Source organism: Gracilinanus agilis, chromosome 4, assembly GCF_016433145.1.
Source record: "Gracilinanus agilis isolate LMUSP501 chromosome 4, AgileGrace, whole genome shotgun sequence".
Taxonomy (NCBI): Eukaryota; Metazoa; Chordata; class Mammalia; order Didelphimorphia; family Didelphidae; genus Gracilinanus; species Gracilinanus agilis.
In genome coordinates this window covers 54459326-54484587 of record NC_058133.1, presented here as the reverse complement: position 1 = coordinate 54484587, position 25262 = coordinate 54459326, and the positions used below count along the sequence as shown (strand labels likewise).

The 25262-nt window shown below is 37.2% G+C and overlaps 2 protein-coding genes across 2 annotated transcripts in view; both read left to right on the top strand.

Annotated features, from left to right (window-relative positions):
* OLFML2B (olfactomedin like 2B) overlaps positions 1–25262 on the top strand; it is a 260819-nt gene that overhangs the window by 67281 nt on the left and 168276 nt on the right. The window lies entirely within an intron of this gene.
* On the top strand, positions 18950–21073 carry LOC123244487 (zinc finger protein 501-like). The gene is made up of 3 exons (XM_044672997.1): positions 18950–19046; positions 19589–19676; positions 19741–21073. The coding sequence occupies exons 1-3, from the start codon at positions 18950–18952 to the stop codon at positions 21071–21073; spliced, it is 1518 nt and encodes a 505-aa protein (XP_044528932.1).

Genomic DNA, 25262 nt, shown 5'->3' with positions numbered 1-25262 from the left:
GGGCTCTCTGCCCTACTAGCCTTCCCAGCCTTTCCTCCCATAGGGTTAAGTTTCTAGTGTTCCCTATATTAAACAGTCTCTATCCTCTAGGAGGTATTCGGGCACTTTGTGTCCCATTGTGCTAGGGAAGGCCCCCATCCCTGTGGGAAGAGCTCTGGGGGCTCTGGGACTTCTGCAACAATTTCAGTTTTTCTTCTTGGATCAGAAGCTTGATTTTTCTTGTGAAAGTAGTCTGGGATGAGACTCAGTCTGCCCGTGTGGGGGACCAGAGTGGAAGGGCAGCCCCTTGGGAGAAATGAGTCCCCGTTGGCACCTGCCAGAGTAGAGGCTCAGAAGGAGAGGCTGAGGGAGAGGAGCCCATGAATCAGTGGTTTTCTGCAAGTGACAAACCAGATCAGATACCTCCCTGGAATCCCACACCATCCCTGGGAGATAAGTCCTCAAAGTGTTGTTGATCCTGTTTTAGAAATGAGGAAACTGAGGCTCAGGAGGATAAAGGGAGTCACTCTGATAGCCAATTCCAGAAGCATAATTTGAAAGCAAGAAGAGGGAGAGTGGGAAAGAGCTTCTCCAGCTAAGCTTTCATTTGAGTCAGAAGGAGATTGTGGAGCTGTTGACCCCTTTTAGAGATGGAGGAAAGGAGGCCCAGAAATGGGACAAGACTTGTCCTGGGTCATACAGGGAGAAAAGTTTGGGAATGGAACCAAGGGCTTCCGTTGCCTATCCACATATACAGTCACACACAGAAATATACACACAGACCCTCACTGCTTTACTCCCTGCTCTCTGGGGAAAAGTCTGGTAAATGGGAGCTAGAGCAATAAGAGGGAGGTGGGCAGTGGAGCTCCCTGACTGATCTCTGGTTCGTGGCTAAGTTTATGGGAGTTGCTGTGTGCAGGCAGCTGTGTGAGTCTGCTTTGGAGGTCCTGGGCTGTTTTCTCTTGCAAATGAAGAGCAACAATGGTTAACAGTCAATTCTGGGAGTTATAAGGCTCACCCCACTTCCCCAGAACTCCAGGACAATGAGATAGGCCATCTTTACATGCATAATTCTACCTTGGACAAGTCTTGTTCCCATCCCCACCTCAGTTTCCCCATCTGTGAAATGAGGGAGGTGCACTAATTCTTTAGGCTCATTTTTCCACATTTGTAAAATTAAGCAGAGGACTGGTTGACCAATAAGCATCTCCGCTTTTACTTGGATAACATCACTGATGGGGATGACGAATGAATGAATGATTCCTCTTTTTCTCCACTCATTTTATAGACAAAAAAAAACAAAAACAAAAACAAAAACAGAGGCAAATAGGATAAAGTGACTCAGCATTCACAGCTCCACTTCCGTTCTCCCCTGTAATACTCTAGTCCCATTTAGCAGACTTTTCCCCAGAGAACCAGGAGTAAAGCAGCGAGGGTTTTTGTGTGCATTTCTGTGTGTGACCATATATGTGGCTAGGCAGCGGGAGCCCTTGGTTCCATTCCCAAACTTTTCTCCCTGTATGACCCAGGACAAGTCTGGTCCCATTTCTGGGCCTCCTTTTCTCCATCTCTAAAAAAGGTCAACAGCTCCACAATCTCCTTCTGACTCAAATGAAAGCTTAGCTGGAGAAGCTCTTCCCAGCTCTCCTTCTTCTACCCAGTGACTTCATAAATTTCTTTCTAAAATTTCAGATTTAGAGGTTTGTTCTTGTGAACAACAACACATCAACTTTGGATGCTTAGAAATTACACAGTTGACGTAGAGAGCAGTGCATCCAAGAGACTCTACTCACGGTGTTTCTCCATCTTTTCTCTGTCTTCCCCTCCCCCAAGTCTTAGAAGACAGAGGACAAGCCAGGCATTAGGTAAACAAGTCCTTTGGATTCTAGGTGTCTGGGAAATGCCTTTGGAGGTAGGACTCCACTGGCCAACTTTCACCTGGAGAGGTGGAGAGGGCAGAATCATGGGATGTAGGAAGTCAAACTAGAGTTCTTTTAACTTCAGAGCTGAGGAAGACCTAAGAATAGAGGCATGGCCCTGCTCAGGACAGGGATCACAGGTGATCTGAGAGCTAAAGCCCAGGGCAGGGGCTGGATAGAGCCAGGCTCACAGCATTGTTTCTCCTGGAGATTCTAGGTCAGGGTCCAGAGCCGGCTCATCCCATTACTCAGAAGGACCTGGGGTGAATAACAGATTATTGGCTCCAGAAGCTCAGGAAACCAGAGACCCAGTCAGTCAGTCAAGAAACATTTATGAAGTACTTGCTATGTGCTAGGCACAATGCTAAGGGATGGGGATACAAGAAAGGTAAAAGAATCCCTGCCTTCAAGGAGGTCACAGTCTAATGGGGAGGCAGCATGCAGCCACTTTGTAGAAACAGGTTATAGTCAGGGCAATGGGAGGTCATGAACATGAGAGAGGACTAAGAAAGGCTTCCTGTAGGAGGTGCTCCCTCATCTCTCCCCTGGGCTTCATTTTCTCTCCATGCTGATTCATTCTTTCATTCACTCATTTACTCCACTATCTCCCCCTTTCTCTTTCCTTCCTAGGGGAGGCTGAGGAGCATAGATGATCAGGCTGGAGCTCCATCAATGGCTGGTAGGGAGCAGGAGAAGAAGGTGAGATGAGGAGGGTTGAGTCCAGAATGGGAACAGGATGAAGGCTGCAGCTGAGAGTTCTGTTCCTTGTAGGGCTTTGTCCTCTGAGCTGGGCTAGATCAGGTTTATTTGGGGTCCAAAAGCCAAAGGGCTGGGGAAATGCAGAGGCCTGTGGGGCACCAGCTGTGGTGAGCAGCAGCCTTAGAGAGCTGAGAAGGGATAAGAGAAAGAGCCCTTGGGTTAGCCAGGCTTCTGGGACAGGAAGGATGGTTCTGCCTCTTTCCCTGCCATAGAGTGGGGTCCTGGGCTAAGTCCTTGCCTCCCTCATGGCCTTGTTCCTTTCATGTGTAGAATGAGGAATAGAAGGAGGCAGGGATTGCTGTCTCTAAGGGTTTTCATGAGTGTCAGAAATGGAGTGGAGCTTGGAGATAACCCAGGCCAATCCTGCCTCTCTTCAGTGGGTAGATGAGTAATCTGAAGGCCATAGAGGGGAAGTGAACTTGGTTGAATACAGCCTTGTGTCTTCAGCTTCTGGACTCTTGGTTTTATATTCTTTTTCTTCCTTATGAGTTGCAATTAGAAATGGCTTGGCAGGATGAATTCAGAAAAATCTGGAAAGACTTACATGAATTGATACAAAGTGAAATAAGCAGAACCAGAAGAACATTGTACCAAGTGACAGCAATACTTTTTGATGAACATCTGTAAATGATCTAGTTAGTCACAGCAATATAGTGATACAAGACAAGACAGTCCTAGAGTCATGAAAAAAAAGTCTTTCCTCTGAGAAAGAACCGATAGAATCAGAATGCAGACTGAAACATACTTTATTTCATTCTCTTATTTTTTTATTTGAGATTTCTTCCACAAAACAACTAATATGGAAAAATATTTTATATAATTCCAATGTAAAAATCTATATCAGAGTGCTTACCATCTTAGGGAAGGTGGAGGGCAGAGAGGGAATGATGGAGGGAAGGTGAGAAGGGAGAGAATTTGAAACTAACAACTTTAAAAGAATGTTAAAAATTGTTTTTACCTGTATTAGGGAAAAATAAAATAAAAAGGAAGGAAGGAAGAGAGAGAGAGAAAGAGAAAGCTTGGAACTAGGCATGGACTGAAGTAGAAGTTGGAATTTAGGATCAGGGATTAGGGTTTTACTAAAACAAGCTGGAGTCTTCCACCTGAAAGGATTGTTACCTTTTGAGGTGTGTTAGTTAAAATCACCTGGGGTTGTTCTATTTGGAAGGATTGAATCTCAATATAGTGTTTGACAAAGAGTCAGGAAGGAAAAGACTGAGCAACATCTGAGTCTGGGTAACTGCTGAGATATGTATATTTACCACAATGCTGAAATGATGGAAGTAACTAAAAACTTAAGGTTTTATTGTTATGCTCAGGCTTATAAGTTTAGGTCTGAGGGAAAACCTGAGTAGGCATGGGCATTCTGACAAGTTCTCTTACAGGCAAAATTAGGTCAGTCACAGAGAAAGAATTCCTTTTCAACCTGCAATCTCATCCATTTCTCTTAGGTCACAAAAGTGAAAGAGAAAATAGATCCATAATCCCACACTTCCTTCAATGTTACAAAGGTTGAACAGATTTAGTTATATAGTTATAAATGTATTCATCCCCTAAAGAAGCAAACTTTGTTGAATAGTAAGTAAAGGAAATCCGGTTACAAATTAAACTCTACTTAGCGGATTCACAAATTGGCTGAGTAAGGAGGGAGATTTAGATGTTGCCACAGAGTCTCCGGCACAGGTCAGATTCTTCTCCTGGCTTCTCCTAGGAATAAGTAAGGCTTCAAAAGAAATTTTCACATCCCACTGGACAATTTTTGTTTAATTGAGGTTAATACAATAAATAGACTTTTAGTTAGCTCCAAGTGAAAGGAGGAATGGCTCCGAGTCCCAAATAATAAAGAGAAATGGTAAGTTCCCATAACAGGGGAAATGGCTTAAAGAGCAAAGATTGATTTTGGTCCTAAGGTATGGGGTTGGATTTCAGGTGGAAGCTAATTAGGGTCAGGAAGTGCAGGAAGGCAAGTCCTTCCCTGTGAATTCTACTTTTGGAGGATCTGGCTTCTTATTCCAGCTCTCTTCATAAATCTTTAAAAAAAAAAAAAACAACCAAGAAACCCTAAAACCAACCTTTGGATATGGAACCACATGTCTGGTCCTCATCATTTTCTTTATTGGGAAAATGCGTGGACTGGTACCAATGATCTTTTATGGGTTCCCCCAGTTCTAAGTCTCTGAAACTATGAACTGGGGGAGGTGGCATGGAGATGATTATTTCCTGGAAGAAAAGAAATCCGGCTTCCTCTTTTCCTTTATTTTTATTATTATTATGTTTGTAAAAACCTTCACCTTCCATCTTGGAATCAATACTCTGTATTGGTTCCAAGGCAGAAGAGTGGTAAGGGCTAGGCAATGGGGTCAAGTGACATGCCTAGGGTCACACAGCTGGGAAGTGTTTGAGGTCAAATTTGAACCTAGAACCTCCCATCTTTAGGCCTCTTAATCCACTGAGCCATGCAGCTCCCCCACCCTTTTCCTTTAAATATGTGGAGGGTATTAGGAACTGTGGGGAAGTTGGTTCTGAGTGAGATCGGGTCTTAAGTTATAAAGTCAGGGTCTGGAGTAGTAGAGGTGTGTGTGTTGGCTGTGTCTCAATAAATATTTATGTGCCTTCCAGCCTAGCTCATACTCATTCAAAAACTATTAACAACTTCTATGAAAATGGAACCTCCTCTAGGGAAAATATATTCTAATGGGCACATCTCTGCCTAGCAGATTACCATTCCCCAGTCCCTACCCCACCCCAACCTACATCCTAGCCAAAGTCAGAGGGTGCACCCCCTCCTTCCTAGGGATCACCCTCTCATTATGGGTGATGCACACCTGGGTAGGCTCTACTTGCTCTGCAAATGCCTGGGGAGCTGCTTGGGCTTCCTGCCAGGCAGAGTTTTCATTCAGAAGCAGACCCTGTAGCCAAGACCTTTCCAGGGTCTTAAACCTGAAAATCCAAGAGAAGGGCTGAGAAACCTAATGGAGAATCCCAAAGCCTTGACCATGATAGTGAGGAACTTTTGGGAAACTTGTTTTTCTTATGGGATTCTTCTGCATTGCGTTGTAGTTTGGGGGGGAAGGCTGGGAGCCACCTGAGGGCAGGCACCTCACTTAGATGATTTCTGCAGTTCTGAGCCCTGCACACAGGAAATATTGGAACCTGCTTGTGAAAGCAGAGGGTTTAGGGCACAAACTAAATAAAAGTCAGGGGTCCAAAGCCCCATCTCAGAAAGGGACAGAAACTGCCAGTTCTCAATGGAAACTGGCCTCTGAGATGTCTCCCAGGTTCCCATTTTCAGAGGGCACTCTTCTTCTCTTACCATCCCATATCCCCCCTTCCCTCTCCCCATGGACCAGCATCTGATATCTTCTTGAGTATTAGGTTCCCACCTTCTGTCTAGAGTCAAGTAATTATACAATGGGGGGGGGGAGCTGAGGCCATTTCTTTTAGTATAATATAATTAATACAAGCATGTGATCTATTCATAAAGGACAGATCAATGCCATGCCTCCATTGCTTCAAAGACCCAGAACAAGGGATGATAGCATCCTTTTTTTTAAACCATTACCTTCTGTCTTAGAATGGATACTAGGTATTTGTTCCAAGACAGAAGAGTAATAAGGGCTAAACAGTTGGAATTAAATGTCTCATCCAGGGTCACAGAGCTAGGAAGTGTCCAAGTCCACATTCGAATTCAGGATCTCCCATCTCTAGGGCTGACTATATTGTTGCCTGATCTAGTTGCCCCGTACTAGATTATTTTGATGATTACAGCTTTATAATAGAGTTTGAGATCTGGTACTCCTAGGCCATTTCTTTCACACTATTTTTCATAGATTCTCTTGGTATTCTTGATCTTTTGTTTTTCCAGATGAATTTTGTTATTATTTTTTCTGGTTCTCTAAAACAATTTTTGGGCAACTCAATTAGTATGACACTTAAAAGGTAGATTAATTTAGATAAGATCATCATTTTTATTATATTGGCTCAGCCAACCTAAGAACAATTCATATTTCTCCAGTTGTTTAGACCTGACTTTATTTTTATGAAAAGAGTATCATGTTCATATAATTCCTAGATTTGTCTTGGCGGGTAGATACCTAAGTAGTTTATATTATTTATAGCTAATTTCAATGTGATTTCTTTTTCTATCTCTTATTGCTAGGCTTTGTTGATAATATAAAGAAATGCTGATGATTTATGTAGATTTATTTTATATTCTGCAACTTTGCTAAAGTTGTTAATTATTTTAACTAGTTTTAGTTGAATCTTTAGGATTCTTTAAATATATCACCATATCTGCAAAGAGAGAGAGTTTTGTTTCTTCATTCCCTATTCTAATTCCTTTAATTCCTTTTTTGTTCTCTTATTGCTATAGCTTGCATTTCTAGTACAATACTAAATAATAGTGGTGATAATGAGTATCTAGTTTCATCCCTGATTTTACTGGGAAGGCATCTAGTTTATTTCCATTACAGATAATGCTTGCTAATGATTTTAGATGTATACTATTCATCATTTTAAAGAAAATGCCATTGATTTCTATGCTCTCTAGTGTTTTTAATAGGAATGGATGTTGCATTTTGTCAAAGCTTTTTCTGCATCTATTGAGATAAGCATATGATTTCTGTTGGTTTTGATATTGATGTAGTCAGTTATGTTGATAGTTTTCCTAATATTGAACTAGCCCTGCATTCCTGATATAAATCTAACCTGATTATAGTGTATGGTCTTTGTAATATTGTTGTAATCTCTTTGTTAGTATTTTATTTAAAAATTTTTTATTTAAAAAAATTACCTTTCATCTTGGAATCAATACTATTTATTGGTTCCAAGGCAGAAGAGCAATAAAGGCTAAGCAATGGGGATCAAGTGATTTGCCCAGGGTCACACAGCTAGGAAGTATGTGGCCAGATTTGAACCTAGGACCTCCCATCTCTAGGTCTGACTCTCAATCCACTGAGTCACCCAGCTTTTCCCTTTATTTAAAATTTTTGCACCAATATTCATTAGCAATATTGGTCTATAGTTTTCTTTCTCAGTTTTTGCTTTTCCTGGTATAGTTATCAGTACTATATTCATGTTGTAAAAGGAGTTTGGTAGGATGCCTTCTTCAGTTATTTTTCCAAATAGTTTGTTTAGTATTGGGATTAAGAAGTTCTTTTCTTCAGTGATTTTTTGTGTCTCTTTTACCATTAGGTCAATTCTGGGTTTTGTTTTTTTAAGGTATTAATTCTTCAGAATTTTTTTTTTTTGCTGTTCTTTTACTAACCTGTTGATTCTCATCCTATAATTTTCTTGCATCGCTCTCTCTCTCTCTTTTTTTTTTTTTTTTGCTAATTCTGGGCATCTGCAAGTTTTCCTTGCTTCTAAGGTGGTGTAATGTGGGGACAGTTATGGTTGCTGTTCTCCTACTCTGCTTTCTGGACTTAAACCAGAAGAGGCCCCATGTCCTCTAAAGCCACAAGTACTAGTTCTCTGCTTGGACCTGAAGCTATGACGAGGTCCCGTGTTCTCCTGCAACTGTAAGTGTTAGTGTCCCTCCTCACCTAGGAACTGCAACCAGTTCCCTTGTGTCCAACAACAAGCATAGCTCTCTTTCTTTGAATTGAGACCCAGAGCTTTGTATGGGTAATAGAATTGTCAATTAGTGCTAGCTGCACTCATTGTTAATAATAAGTTCCCCCATAATCCCTTTCCTACCAGTTGTCTTAACTCCCTTACTATCTCTTTGTTGAGAACCTCTGAGGCTGTTGCTGTCACTGCTACCTCCAAGCCCTGCTGCTGATGGCTCCCACCCCAGTGTAACAGACCTTTCTGGCTGACCTCCTAAGTTGTCTTAGGCTGGAAAAAAGTCTCACCCTGACCTATTCTTGACTCTGATGCTCCAAAATCTGATTTAAGGCATTATTTTAAAGTTGCTTGGAGGGCATTTAAGTTATCTTTAATCTGCCATCTTGGTTCCAGCTCTTCCTGAAATGCATTTTAACATATTATGTTTTGTTCAAAATGATTATAAAACAAATATTCTTGGGTGGATGGAGTGTGTCTGAAGAAAGGGGGAAGGGGTGGGGTAGACCAGGGAAGTTTGAAGGGTTTTCTGTTAGTGTAAAAAGGAATTCTTTATTCCTTTTTTTAATTTAATGGGGGACCTGGAGGTCCTCTTACCATAGAGATGTGTAGGGATTAACCAGTCCACAGTAATAGGAAGTAGAAACCATGGAGACAGGAAGGAGGAACCATAGAGAGCAGGAAGCGAGGTAGAAGGGGATAAAAGACTGCCTCAGTTGGTTGGCTGTCAGTTGTTGACGGTTAGGACTGGCAGTTGTGGGGAAGTTGGCTTCTGGGAGCGTGTTAGGTTGGTGGTTGGCGTTTAGTTGCTGGAATATAAAGGCGAGCCTGAGCTTACTGAAAGGGCTTTTTGGCTTTAGCCTTTAGAGGGCTTTTTTAACTTTTCTGGATTGGGAGGTGGCTGGTCTACGTTGTCAGACCTAATTGGGGTTGGATTAAACACTGATTGGGTTGTTTTTGATTGGGCTGGATTAGGTTGGAACTTTGTGGGTGGTTGTTAGTTATAGGTAGATATAGGCAGTTTTAGGTCATAATTATAGGTAGTTATAGGATAACTAGTATAGACATTAGGAAATTTTCTTTCTCTATGTCTTTTCTATATTTCCTCTCCTTCACTATATTAATTTTACTATATTCTTTTACTATCTCTATTTTAATTAAGCTAAATTGTTAATTGTTAAAAGCTGCTAGAAATTTTCTTTTCTCTGGCTTAAAAGGAGAATGTTAATTTACAACTTTGCTATATTCACATTAAAACTTAAATTATTAAAAGCTGCTCTTATGGGGGGCAGCTGGGTAGCTCAGAGGATTGAGAGTCAGGCCTAGAGACAGGAGGTCCTGGGTTCAAATCCGGCCTCAGATACTTCCCAGCTGTGTGACCCTGGGCAAGTCACTTGACCCCCATGGCCCATCCTTACCACTCTTCCACCTATGAACCAATACACAGAAGTTAAGGGTTTAAAAATTAAAAAAAAAAAAAAAGCTGCTCTTATTTTGTCAAAACTCCTAATTTAGTCCTTATGGTCAGCTAGAAATTATTTTGATGTAGAATGAGTTTAGAGTTAAAAAATCATTTCAGACAAGGCTGACTTTTGAGTGAAATTTAGTCATATGTAGATATATTTCTGTCTATGAAATGTAGATATGGATATCTATATCTCAGATATAGATATCTATATATTCACATTTGATACATTCTTAGTCTACTTTGTGGCACTTTGGATCCATTGTTACTGTTAATAATAAGAAAAATAATATCTGACCTGTTTATAAGACTTAAGTTTTGCCAAATGTTTCCTTACTTCTGGTCAAAGTAACAACTGTGTGATCAGAATACCATGGAGAAAGATGTCCTTATTTTCATATAAAGAGTAGAGAAAAGTTCACAAAATTTCAGAGTCTTTCCCAAAGTCACAAGGTCAGTTAACTATAGACACTTCTTTTGTACTTTTTGCGTATGAAGGGCTTTCTGCCTGGGACTCTGGGATAGGGTGGTCATTATCATCCAGCCAGTTTTCCATGAGAAATTTATAGACAAGATTTCTTCTCCAGTCTCCAAGTATTCCTCCTACCCCTGCATCATCAACTTTTAGATCTCAAGGTGCCCAAGGGACAGAAAAATGTGGAGAAAGTTTCCCAGAGGAAACACAGTGTGGGATATTTAGCACAATCATTCTGTACCAGGGGCTCTCAGGACATTTTTTCTTGATGAATAGACACAAACCAATAACTTGTGCATTCGTTAATAAAGTAAGGTGCTGCATCAGCAAAGTGATCAACAGAATTTTTTGGTGGTCAGGTTACATAATGGGGCTCCTATGAGATAGAGTATAATAAAAAAAAAAAGGAAGGGGGACCCTGAAAAGAAACCTGAGGGATAGCCATATTAAGTTTTCATTATATGAGTGAAAATTCACTAAAAATAATGAAGGGAAGAAATGATGAAAGGAAACAATTAATGTGCCAGGACTGTGCTAAGCAAACACCTTACAGATAATATCTCAACTCAAGGTGACAGGTGCCATTGTGGTCCCCATATGCACATAAGACAACTGTGTTTCATATAGTTATAGGTGTCTAAAGATAGGTTTAAACTCGGGTCTTTTCCATTCCGGGCTTATTGGTCTATTCATGGAACTACTTTGTTACTACTCCTGAGAAGTGGTGTGCTAGATCAAAGCAAATCCAAGAGAGAATGGAATTACAAAAATCCCAAGAGGAGAGTATGTAAATTAACCCTGAACTGAGGGTAAATTTCACTACCCCAAATGCCACAAAGAAGTCAAGAATGACTCTTGAGAAAAATGCCATTAGATTTGTCAATTAAGAGACCATTGGCAACTTTGGAGGGTGTAGCTTCTCTTTGGGAGAGAATCCATAGAAGAAGGTAGAGTTATCAGAAAGGCCAGGCCTATGACTCTGAAAAGGCAGAAATTTTCTCACATAAAAGAGTTAGGCAAGGAAGAGCTTTAACAGTGGAGAGAAAAATGGGTGAGGATTGGCAAGGAATACTTGAAATTCATTGTCATTGAAATTGGTTCAAAGAGAGAAGAATATATATACACACTTATCTGGGTATATAGAAACCTACCTTTCCCAACAGAGAAATATGAGAGGAAGGGTTTAAAAGATATTGATAGAGGAATGATAAAAATGAGAGTGAATTAAAAGAGACAATGGTCAGAAATAAAACAGACTTGAGGAGGAATAAGGCAAAAATAAAATAAAATAAATAAAATAAAATTACATCTAAAGTAATGGGATAAACTCATCCATGAAAAGGAAGAGAAAAGTAGAATGGAGTAGAAATGAGATACTACACTTAATCTTAACCAAAAGACCAAAAAGCGATTGGATTAGAAATTAAAATTCAACAATATGTTTTTATAAGAGATGGTACCAGGATTGTCTACATTTTGCTAAAATATACCATAGGTGGTGAAGTAATATTAAAAAAATCTTACAGCCAAGTTTCTCTAATAAAGTACTTGTTTCTGAAATATATAGAGAACTGAGTTAATTTTATACAAATGAGAGCCATTCTCTAATGCTGTGTTGGCGAACTTATGGCACATGTGCCAGAGGGGTGGCTCCCTTCTCCCTCTCCACCACACTTGAAGACATTTCTCACATGACCCACCTCTCTGCCCAGCAGTCCAGTAGAGCACTTCCTCCCTCCCCTGTCTGGGGTAAGGGGGTGGCTCACAGGTGGCATGAGGGTTGCAGTTTGGGCACTCAATCTCTTTAAAAAATCTCTTAAAAAGTTCACCATCACTGCTCTAAACGATAGATGGTTATGAAACAAGTAGTTTTCAGAAGAAATGAAAACTGCCTATAGTCATATCTAAAAATGTTCTAAATCACTATTGAATAGAGAAATGCAAATTAAAACAACTCTTGAGAGTTATAGAAATGACAAATGCAAGAGGGGACATGGGAAAATAGGTACACTAATGCCTTGTTGGTATAGTTATGAATGCCTTCAACCATTCCGGAGAACAATTTTGAGCTGTGTCTGAAGGGCTATGAAATTGTTTATACCCTTTTACCCAGCAATAATACTATTAGGTAGGTCTATACTCCAAAGAGATTTTTTTTAAAAAAAGGAAAAGACCCATATATACAAAATTATAGAAGCTCTTTTTTAGGTGGCAAAAAAATTATAAATTGAGAAGATGCTTATCAGTGGGGAATGGCTAAATAAGTTTATGGCATATTATTATGATGAAGTATTATTATGTTATAAAATATGATGAGGGGACTGATTTCCAAAAAACATGACAAAATCAATATGAACTAACGCAAAATGAAGTGAGCAGAACCAGAAGAGTATGTGTAATAGCAGTAATATTGTACAAATATCATTTGTGAATGACTTGGCTACTCTGATCAATATAATAATTCAAGAGAGTTCATAGGACTCATAGAAATGTTATGCATTATTTCATATGTATAATTGATATCATATTGCTTGCATTCTTAGTGAGAGAGGGAAGGATGGGAAGGAAGGAAAGAAATAAAAACTCAAAATTTAAAAAGAATAAAAAAAGAAAAGAATGCTAAAAATAAATAAAATTTTTAGAGAAAAGTAAGAAAAAAATTATAATTTGAGTTAACATGCCCAAACAAAAGTCAATCCTTCATTCTAATATTTGTTTTTTACCAGTTACATGGAATAACAAATTTCTAAATCTTTTCCAAAATTATATGATCCAAATTGTCTCCTTCCTTTCATTTCTTACCCCATCGTAGAGCTGGCAAGCAATTTGATCTGGGTTTTACATGTATTATCATGCAAAACATATTTCCATATTGTTCTTTTTTGTAAGAGAATACTCTTATAAAACTAGCACCCCAAAATAAAAACACAAACTAAAGTGAAAAATAGTATGTTTTGATCTGCATTCTGACTTCACCATTTCTTTCTCAGAAAGTGGATAGCATTCTCTGGTATAAGTCCTTCAAAATTGTTCTGTATCATTATATTGCTGAGAGTAGCTAAGTCTTTCACAGTTCATCATTGTACAGTTTTGCTGTTAACTGTGTACAATGTTCTCCTGATTCTGCTTATTTCACTCTTCATCAGTTCATGTAGGTGTTTTGCACTTTTTCTGAAATCATCCTATTGATTTCTTATAGCACAATAGTATTCCATTACCATCACATACAGCATTTTGTTTAGCTGTTCCTCAAATGATGAACATCCCTTCAATATCCAATTCTTTGCCAACACAAAAGGAGCTGCTATAAATATTTTTGTAGAAGTTGGTCATCCCCCCCGCTTTAAAAAAAATGTTTTTTATATTACAGATCTATTGTAGTAATATAGGCTCAAAAGGTATGCACAGTTTTATAGCCCTTTGGGCACAGTTCCAAATTGCCCTCCATCTAGAATGGCATCAGTTCACAAGTCCACCAGCAATGCATTTGTGTCTCAATTTTGTCACATCCCCTCTAAGATTTATCACTCTCCTTTATTGCCATCAAACTGATGGACACTCAATGTTGTTTTAATTTGCATTTCTCCAATCAAGAGGGATTTAGAACATTTTTTCATATAATTATTGATAACTTTGATTTCTTCATCTGAAAACTGCTTATTCATATCCTTTGACCATTTGTCAATTGGAGAATAACTTGTGTTCTTATAAATTTATCTGAGTTTTCTACGTATTTAAGAAATGAAACCTTTTTCTGAGAAATTTGTTATAAATTTTTTTTCTTGCTTTGTTTCCCTTCTAATCTTGGTTACATTGGTTTTTATTTGTACAAAACCTTTAAAATTTAATATAGTCAAAAGTGTTCACTTTACATCTTGTAATATTCTCTATCTCTTGTTTGGTCATGAATTCTTTTTGTCTTCATAGATCTGATAGTTAAGCTATTCAATGTTCCTTTAATTTGCTTATAATATCACTTTTTTTTGTTAATTTTTTTTTTGTTAATTTTAAATCCTTAACTTCTGTGTATTGACTTATAGGTGGAAGATTGGTAAGGGTAGGCAATGGGGGTCAAGTGACTTGCCCAGGGTCGCACAGCTGGGAAGTGTCTGAGGCCGGATTTGAACCCAGGACCTCCTGTCTCTAGGCCTGGCTCTCAATCCACTGAGCTACCCAGCTGCCCCCGTATAATATCACTTTTTATGTCTAAATCATGTACCCATTTTTACCTTATCTTGCTATAGAGTGTGAGATATTAGTGTATACCTAAATTTTGCCATACTGTTTTCCAGGTTTCCCAGCAGTTTTTGTCAAATAGTGAGTTCTTATCCCAAAAGCTGGGATCTTTGAGTTTATCAAATATTAGATAGTTAAGGTCATTTACTCTTACTCTATTCCATTGATCTACCATTCTATTTCTTAGTCAGTACCAGATTGTTTTGATGATTACTACTTTATAGTACAGTTTAAGATCTAGTACTGCTAGACCAGCATCCTTCACATTTTTTCATTCATTCCCTTAATATTCTTGATCTTTTGTCCTTCTAGATGAATTTTGTTATTTTTTCTAGTTCTATAAATATGGTAATTTGATTGGTATGATACTATAAATTAATTTAGGCAAAAATTTCATTTTTATTATATTAGTTTGGCCTACCTATGATCAATTAATGTTTTTTTCATTTGTTTAGATTTAACTTTATTCATGTGAAAAGTGTTTGTATTCATATAATTCCTGTGTTTATCTTGGCAAATAGATTCTTCTCTTTATAACTCTCGCTGCTAGACTTTGTAGGAAATACATAGAAATGCTGATAATTTATGTGGGTTTATTTTGTATCCTGCAACTTTGCTAAAGTTATTATTTCAACTAGTTGTTTAGTTCATTCTCTAGGATTCCCTTAAGTATATCATCATGTCATGCACAAAGGTGATATTTAGTTTCCTCATTGCCTACTTTAACTCCTTCAGTTTCTTTTTCTTTTCTTATTGCTATAGTTAGCATTTCTAGTACAATTAAATTATAGTGATGATAATGGGCATCCTTGCTTCACTGTTGATCTTATTGGGAAGGCTTCTAACTTATCCCTATTGCAGATGATACTTGCTGATTGATTTAGACAGATAATACTTATTATTTTAAGGAAAGAACCATTTACTTCTATGCTTCCTAGTATTTTTATTAGGAATGGGTTTTATATTTTGTCAAAGGCTTTTTCCTGCATCTATTGAGATAATCATGTAATGTCTGTTAGTTTGGTTATTGATATGATCAATTATGCCAATAGTTTTCCTAATATTAAACCAGCTTTACATTCCTGGTATAAATCCCATCAGGTCATAATGAATAATCCTCATCATATATTGTTGTAGTCTCTTTGCTAGCATTTTATTTAAGATTTTTGCATCAATATTCATTAAGGAAATTGGTATGTAATTTTCTTTTTCTGTTTTTGGTTTTCCTAGTTTAGCTATTAGTATCACATTTGTGTCATAAAAAGAATTTAGTAGGACTCTTTTCCTTATTGTGCCATAGTTTATATAGTATTAAAATTAATTATTCTTTAAACGTTTGATAAAATTCACTTGTGAATTCATCTGGCCCTGGGGATTTTTTCTTAGGGAGTTCATCAATGGCTTGCTCAATTTCTTTTTCTGAGATGAGATTATTTAAGTATTCTATTTCCTCTTTTGTTAATCTAGGCAATTTATATTTTTGTAAATATTCATCCCCTTCACATAGATTGGCAGATTTGTTGTAATAAAATTAAACCAAATAATTCCTAACTAATGCTTTAATTTCCTCTTCATTGGAAGTAAATTCACCCTTTTTCATTTTTGATAATGGCAATCTGACATTCTTTTTTCCTTTTTAAAATCAGATTAACCAATGCTTTATTTTATTTTGTTTTTTTTTAAAGCTAACTCCTACTTTTATTTTAGTTCAATAGTTCTCTTACTTTTAGTTTTATTAATTTCTCCTTTGATTTTTAGAATTTCTAAATTTAGTCTTTAATTGAGGATTTTAAATTTGTTCTTTTTCTATTTTTTAGTTGCATGCTTAATTCATTGATCTGGTTTTTCCTCTCTTTTTTATGGATATAAGCATTCAGAGATATAAATTTCCCCCTAAGTATTGCTTTGCTTGCATCCCATAAATTTTGTTATGTTGTATCTTCATTGTCATTCTCTTTAATGAAATCATTGATTGTTTCTACAGTTTGTTCTTTGAACCCTTTTGAAGAATTAGATTCTTTAGTTTTATATATGTACCATATCCTGCTGAAAAGAAAGTATATTCCTTTTTATCCCCATTCAGTTTTCTTTAGAGATCTAGTAAGCTTAACTTCTCTAAAATTTCATTCATTTCCTTTACTTGTTTTTTGTTAATTTTTGGTTAGCTTTATCTATTTCTGAGAGGAGAAGGTTGAAGTCTAACCCTCCCCCCCCCAGTATAGTTTTACTGTCTATTTCCTCCTTAAGCTCATTTAGTTACTCCCTTAAAAATTTGAAGGCTATATACTATTTGGTGCATATATGTTAAGTACTGAAATTACATCATTGTAAATACTATCTTTTATCAAGATATAATTACCTTCCTTATCTCTTTCAATCAGATTTAATTCTGCTTTAGCTTTGTCTGAGATCAAGATTGCTACTTCTGCTTTTTTTTTTTTTTATCTCAAGTGAAGCCCAATGGATTCTGCTTCATCCCCATACCTTTAATCTGTATGTGTGTCAACCTGCTTCAGATGTTTTTCTTGTAAATAACATATTATAGGATTCTGGTTTTTAATCCACTCTGCTATCTGCTTCCATTTTATGTTTGAGTTCATCCCATTTACATTCTCTGTTATGATTTCCATCTGTGTATTCTTCTCTATCTTGTTTTCCTGTTTTAATCCTGCATTTTCTCCTTTCACTCTATCCTTCCACACAAGTGTTATGCTTATAATCAACCCCCATTCTCCTTCCCTTTTGTTACTTCCCTCCCCACCACCTCCTTTTGTATTCTCCTCCTACTTCTCTATAGGGTCTTTTAATCACCTCTCCAAATTACCCCTTCCTTATATTATTTCCCTCCCCACCACCACCTTTCTATTCCCCTTCTACTTCTTTATAAAGTAAGATAGGATTAGGTACTCCAATGAATCTGGTTGTTATTTTTTCTCTAAGCCAAATATGATGAGAGTAATATTTAAGTATTGTCTGACACCATTATCGTCCTCCCTTCCAGTGTGATAATTTTTTTCTGCACCTCTTTAGATGATATCATTTATCCCATTTTACCTCTCTCTTCCCTTTTCTCTCAATGCAATTCTCTTTTTCACCCCTTGATTTTTTTTGTATGTCATCCTAAACAGGTTATTCCCATACTTTCTGTCTATGTATACCTCTTCTAACTACTAACTAGTATGGTAATGATGAAAATTTAAAGTTACAAATATCGTCTTTCCACATAGCAATATAAACAATTTGACCTTGAGTCCCTTAAATTTTCTCTTTCTTTTTAATTCTTGTTTATGTTCTTCCCTTTGATCTTGTATTTGAACATCAAATTTTCTGTTTAGGGCTGGTCTTTTCATCAAGAATGTTTGCCTGTGTGTGTGTGTGTGTGTGTGTTGTGTGTGTGTGTGTGTGTGTGTGATGGATAGCTGGGTGGCTCAATGATTGAGAACCAGGCCTAAAGACAGGAGGTCCATGGTTCAAATCTGACCTCAGACACTTTCTAGCTGTGTGATCCTGGGAAAAATCACTTAAAATTGCCTAGCCCTTACCACTCTTCTGCCTTAAAACCAATACACAGTATTGATTCTAAGATGGAAGGTAAGGGATTTTTAAAAAAGAATGCTTGGAAATCTATTTTACTAAATTACTATTTTTTCCTCTGAAAGAATATAGTCAGTTTTGATGGGTTGGTGATTCTTGATTGTAAGGCCAATTCCTTTGCCTTCCAGAATATCACATTCCAAGCCTTCTGATCTTTTGATTTTATTTATTTATTTGTTTGTTTGTTTAATTTAGCTATAATATTCCTGGGAATTATCATTTGGGGATTTATTGTGGGAACATTCTGTGGATTCTTTCAATTTCTATTTTACCATTTTGTTCAAGAATATTGAGGCAATTTTCTCTGATAATTTTTCGATCATAACTTTCAGGTAGACTGTCTCTCCTAGAACTATTTTCCAGGTCATTTGTTTTTTCTATGAGATATTTGATATTTTCTTCTATGTTTTCATTCTTTTCATTTTGTTTTGTTATTTCTTGATGTCTCAAGAAGATATTACCTTCTATTGCCCATAATTTAAAAAAATAATTGTCTTCCAAGACCTTTTGTACCTCCTTTTCCATTTGATCAATTCTACTTTTCGTAGAACTCTTTTCTTTATTGGATTTTTGTGCCTCTTTTTTCATTTGACCAATTCTTCTTTTTAAGTTATTTTCTTTTTGCATTTTCATTTCTTTTCCCTATTTTTCTTCTACCTCACTTATTTGATTTTTTTAAATTTCTTTTTTGAGCTCTTTGGTGCTTAAGGCTAATTCTTATTTTTCTTTGAAGTTATTTTTAATGCGTGTTTATTTTTATAACTTTTATAATTTTTTTGTCTTTCTTTGTATTAAAATCCTTACCTTCTGTCTCAGAATCCATACAAGTATTGGTTCCAAGGCAGAAGAGCTATAAGGGACAAGGAATTGGGGTTATGTGACTTGCCCAGAGTCACACAGCTAGGGAGTATTTTGAGGGAAGGAGTCAATATTGGAGGGAAAGTAGAGTACACGGGCATGTACAGGTTTGAAGGTATCATGGTTGGTGTGGGTTCTAATTCAAATGGAGACTCTGAGGAGGAACTCACCAGTAAAAGAGATGGAGGTCAGAATGGTAAGGGCACAATATTATGATGAGAAGGCCCCTGACCCAGAGGTGAAAAGTAGTCCTGGGAGTCTTACTCGCCTGGATTGAAGTGGCCAGTCCCTTTAAGTATTCTGGACTTCTTATAGCATCAAGAAGACCTCTTCTCTGTGATCAATAACTTATTTCCTTTTGGATGAAAACAAGAACAGTAATTCTAGGTAGTTCATATTCTTTGATTGAGAGGATGGCAAATGCAGTGATTTTTAAAAAGATATGAGATCATCTTTGTTCAAGAATTGATATCCTCCTTTGACCCTTTTCCCTAGGAAAGGTCTGTGTTCTTGGCCTTCTACATTGTTTCAAACACAGAGATGCCTGGAAAGGGTTATGAGACCAGAAAAAATATTATTTCTCCATATTTCTTGAGAAAATCAAAAGGTTTCAGAAAATGGTAATATCATGTGCTACTTTTCTTTGGGTATCATTTTCATTTGCATTTCAGCATCCCTAATTTTCCTTCTCATAGCTCAAAGCTGGAGACATTTGTAATTTTTATTACTCTTTTACAGATTTGGAGCCTAGCATAAAGACCTCAGAGGTATCTTCAAAAGGGAACAATCTAAAGGAAGAATCAGAAGATTCATACTGGAAAGAAGCGTTATAAATGTAATGAGTTTGGGATAGTCTTCAATCAGGGCTCAAACCTTTTCAAACATCATAGAATTCACATTGGAGAGAAGCCTTATAAATGTGAGGAGTGTGGAAAAACCTCCATTGAGATGGCAGATCTTAATATTCATCAGATGATTCATACAGGAGAGAAGTCTCATAAATGTGAGGAGTGTGGGAAGGCCTTTCCTTACTCTTCACAACTTATTGAACACCAGAGAATTCATACTAGAGAGATGCCTTATAAATGTAATGAATGTGGGAAAGCCTTCCATCATCACTCAACCCTTAACAGACACCATATTATTCATACTGAAGATAAGCCTTATAAATGCGAGGAGTGTGGGAAAACCTTCAACAGGAGTTCCACACTTTATAGGCACCACAAAATTCATACTGGACAAAAGCCTTTTAAATGTGAGGAGTGTGGGAAAACCTTCAACAGAAATTCAACCCTTGTTAGGCACCAGAGTGTTCATTCTGGAGGGAAGACTTATGAGTGTAGTGAATGTGGAAAAACCTTTCCTCATTCTTCACTCCTTATTGAACACCAGGGAATTCATACTGAAGAGAAGCCTTATATATGTAGAGAATGTGGGAAAGTCTTTCTTCAATCTTCACATCTTATTGAACACCAGAGAATTCATACTGGAGAAAAGCCTTATAAATGTGAGGAGTGTGGGAAAACCTTCAATAGAAGTTCAACCTTTTTTAGGCACCAAAGAATTCATACTGGAGAGAAGCCTTATAAATGTAGTGAATGTGGGAAAGCCTTTCCACACTCGTCAGAACTCATTGAACACCAAGGAAGTCATACTGGAGAGAAGTCTTATAATTGTAATGAATGTGGGAAAGCCTTTGTTCATCGCACAACCCTTTCCAGACACCACAGAATCCATACTGGAGAGAAGACTTATAAATGTAATGAATGTGGGAAAGCCTTTCCTCAATCTTCAAACCTTATTGAACACCAGAGAATTCATACTGGAGAGAAGCCCTTTCAATGTAATGAGTGTGGGAAGGCCTTCAGTCGGAGCTCAACCCTTTCCAGACACCGTAGAATTCATACTGGAGAGAAGCCATATAAATGTGAGGAGTGCGGGAAAGCCTTCACTGGGATGTCAGATCTTAATAGACATCAGGTGATTCATAGTGGAGAAAAGTCTTATAAATGTAATGAGTGTGGGAAAGCCTTCTACCAAAGTTCAACACTTGTTAGGCACCAGAGAATTCATACTGGAGAGAAGCCTTATAAATGTGAAGAATGTGGAAAAATCTTCAATAGAAGTTCAACCCTGGTTAGGCATCAGAGTGTTCATTCTGGAGAGAAGCCTTATACATGCAATAAATCCCCCAATCCTCAAACCATATTGAACACCAGATAATTCATACTAGAGATAAGCCTTATAAATATGAGGAAAATGGAAATGTCTTCAGTGAGATTTTAAATTTTAATATACATCAGAAGATTCATATTGAAAAAAAGCCTTAAAAATATGTTGAGCGTTGGGAAATCTTTCAGTCAGAAATCATGTTTCCCATCAGATTATTCATACTAGAGACAAACTGTATAATTTTAGTGAATGTGGGGAGGCCTTCCCTAAAAACTCAACTTAAATATGAGAGATTCATGCTGGAGCAAAGTCTTACAAATCTGAGAAGTGAGGGAAAGCCTTCATTACAATGTCAAAATTAAATAAACTTCAGAAATTTCATACTCAAGAGAACCTTATAAATGTAGTGAATGCTGGAAAACCTTTCCTAAGCTAAGTTCTTATTAAGCAACAAATAATTCATAACGAAAAGAAGACTTATAAATGTAATGCATGTGAAGGAGGTCTCAGTCACAAATTTAAAATGATCTGACATCAGAAGACACAAGAGAAAAGCCCCATAAATGTCATGCATGTAGGAAAATCTCTGTGAGAAAGTTATTACTGATCTTACATAAGAGAACATATAATGGAGAGAATATAGAAATATAAAGGAGGTGGGCAAACATTCACTATTTAAGCCTTATTATACAACAGAAAATTCATATTATATCCAGTTCAGTCTTATCAGTTTAATAAGATCTTATCAATTTAAGGAAAGCTTTCATTCAGAAGTTAGCCCTTAAATATATTACATAATTAATACTGGAAATATGAAGACTTTATAAATAAGAGGAATACTTAAGTGTTCATCCTGGAAAATAGCCTTATCTTAATGTAATGAGTTTGGTAATGCTTCCTCTGGCAGATAATACAGTATGGAAGAATGAAAAAACTTTTATTGCTTGTGATGGTTAATTACTGATCTAAGAACTGAATACGAGTTGTCCCAAAGTATTAGGATGTTTTATGATGAAAATTTGTCACTCACCTAGTGGAAACAGTGTAGAAGACATTTCTTGATTAGAGATAACTTCTTTGTAGAATCAGAGGCTCACCTTTTTAATACCAATAGTGTTTTATGGTTGTGAAATTTAGAACACTAGTTTCCAAAATAATTATAGCTTAGAAAAGAGAGGCATATGCTTGTAGAAAGCAAATATGACATCAGTTATGAAGCATGAACTCTTTGCATTCTTTTATGAAGAGGTGATACATGGATCCTTTCCAAATTCTATAATCATCTTAGGTCATAGAGGGAATCTAAATACACAGAAAGCCTTGGAATTTTAAAAATATTTTTATATTTTGATGTACTTCAAAGAAGAATGGAAAGGGAACACCAAGTAGTACAAAATAGGAGGAGGAGAAGGAAAGAAAAGGAAGAATGGTGAAAATTATCTGACATTATTATGGTTTCCAGAATTATCAAGGGGAGGGAGAAGGAGGAATATGTGATATTTTAAAATCACTGTCATCTGAACTTGGCAAAGGAATGAAGGATACACAAATGTAATTGTAAAAAAATTCATTTCACCCATTCAGAAAGTTGGAGAATAATGAAGAGAAGAACTGAAGAAAGGGCTGATAAAGGAAGGAATTAGTCAAAAGAAAAACAAACTCAAAGATGAAGAAAATAGAAAAAGAAAAAGTAGAAAATAGGTTGTATAGAAATATTCAATTAAGGATTTTGACTATATATGTATTGACTAAATTCACCCATAAAATGGAAAAGGGTAGCAGATTGATTAGACATCATAATTCAAAACTATGGTTACAAGAAATACACTTGAAACAGATGCACAGAGTTCAAATAATGGACTGCAGCATCATGCATTATACTTCAGCTGAGATAGTAAAATGCAGAGATAGTTATCCTCTCAGAAAAAGGAGCAGCAAAAATAAATGTAACTTTTTAAAAGAGATAAGCAATGAAACTACATTTTGCTGAAAGGTAACATAAACAATGAATTAATACCAATACTGATTATATTCCCCACAGAAAAATTAGGAAACTTTTTTAGCTCTGCATGATCCCATCACAAAAAATTGATCATGTGTTAGGGCATTAAAAAGCAAAAATTATGGAAGAGCCTCTTTTACCGACCATAATAAAAATATATTCAATTACTCAATGACTTTTTAAGTTATTTTTGTTCTTTCCCCTCATCTCCATCCTCTGTCCACTTCATGATCAAGAAGTGTTGTGGTTTTTAATAGTTCCTTGCTACTATTATACTACCTTTTATTATTCCCATTTCCCTACTTATCTAGTTGGATATATTTCTTCACCAAAATTTGTGTCTGAATCTCTTTTCTCAGCTTTTCAGAATGAATAAGGATTCTCATGTCTCTTCCCCATTCTTTTTCTCCATTCTATACTCCTTCCTGTGTCCCCCAATGAGGAGAAAAAGTAAGACCCTTTTGTTTCTTCTTTCTTTTCTATTGCTGTGTTGTCTTTTTACATTCCAGCTCTTATTCTGCACAAGATACTTAGAACAGAGGCAATCTGCCCTCAAAGTCTGCTGTTAGGATTATATATAATTCCCCAATACCCTTTGGACACATGAAAGTTGTGAAGAAGTTCTTCGTTAAAATGTTAGCATTACACCATCCTATAGCCCCTTGTTATTGTAGGGATAAACTTAGATTTCTAGGTTTCTCTTGACTGATGTTTGTATTTCAAAGTTGCCACTCTGCTTTGTTCTTGAGTTCTTAAGAGACTTCTGCTTTTGTGGCTATGGGACACAGCTTTACTGGAGATAGNGATAGCTTTCTTTTTCTTATTCTTATGTAATTATTTTAATGTATAATCATTATCCCTGTCCCCCCTATATTCATCTGGCACTTTGAATTATGCTTCTTCAGCCATGATTTCATTGTAGTCTTACAAGTAACTGAAGGAGGTAGTTGAGATGTTAATTCCCTTTTATTGATGGATCAACAGCTCCATGAAGGCTACAAGACTTGTCATAAATCACAATGAGACAAAGTTAGAAGTGGAACCCATGGCTTATATATCTACTCACACTAACACCCATGGATACCTCAACCACCAGCATATCCTTGTTGTATTATTTCCTGGATTCTGGGTCAAGGCTTAATAAATGTGTGTCTTAGATGAGTCATATTATTTTAGGGCAGTCTGGGAAACTGCTCAAGGACTTCCCTAAGCATTCTAAAGAGCTGATGGATAAGCACAATGGGAGGCAAAGGAAGAGAAGGGATTCAAGAGATCCTAGATCTCCCTCTGGTTCTGTTCTAGGGGGAATGAGAATGGAAATAAAATTATTCCCTTATAATTTCATATTTTGCCTTCCTGTTGACTGCTGCCAGAGACAGATATTCTCATCTAACACTGGTGAGAATAAGAAAAGGCCGAGGGGTCAACAGTTTCCCTTTCTTTTGCTTGCCTGAATTCTGCCTGGCCTCTGTTCCCTGTTGTTCTCAGCCCTGGTTAAGAGAATGGCTAGAGATGGAGCCAGTATAGAATGAACAATTGGTATCTGAGGTGAGGGTAAAGTGAATGAGATCCTTGATCCTTCATTTCTCTTCAAGGTGCTTAGAAAGCAAATAGAATCCGCAGAAATAATAGTTAGTGAAAAGAGCTAGCAGTGATATAGTGCCTTGAAGTTTGCATAGTCATAGAACCAGAGTCCTTAACTGTCATCTATTCCAACCCATTAATTCTACAGACAAGGAAATCGGTCCACAGAGATTAGGGCCAAGGCCACAGAATTAGTGCCAGAGCTAAGTCCTGAACCCAAGCCTTCTGGATCTAAACTGGGGACTCTCCCCTTCACTACATCACCTCCTGAATGACTAGGCATGAGGCCAGTGACCCCCTCCCAGTAGAATCAAAGCTGCATGGTGGTGAAAGAATGGGGCGGGGCACCCAATCAGAGCAATAAAGAGAACATCGGTCTGTCCCCAGGCTGGGAAGGAGATGAGAGCAATTGAGGAGCAATTAAGCCAGTGGGTGGGAGGGGTAACCTATCTTACCCCAGACCAGTAGTTTTACCTCTGTGCTTGTTCCTTCAGCTACAAAATGAAGAGTTTGGAAAGATGATGTTGAAGGTCCTTCTAGCTCTAAGACTATGCTCCTTCCAGGGGAGGCCAAAAGGGGTCATTCACTGAACAATGCCTTGGGCACATCCATTCCTAGTGGTCCCTTATAGGTCACCTAGTCCAACGCCCTCTT

What these genes read in the sequence shown, in the direction of transcription:
- LOC123244487 (XM_044672997.1), top strand. Translation starts at nt 18,950, where the DNA reads ATGTACAGGTTTGAAGGTATCATGGTTGGTGTGGGTTCTAATTCAAAT. An exon ending in AAGAGATGGAGGTCAGAATG is followed by an intron (nt 19,047 to 19,588) that starts GTAAGGGCACAA and finishes ACTCTTTTACAG; the next exon opens with ATTTGGAGCCTAGCATAAAG. An exon ending in GATTCATACTGGAAAGAAGC is followed by an intron (nt 19,677 to 19,740) that starts GTTATAAATGTA and finishes CAAACATCATAG; the next exon opens with AATTCACATTGGAGAGAAGC.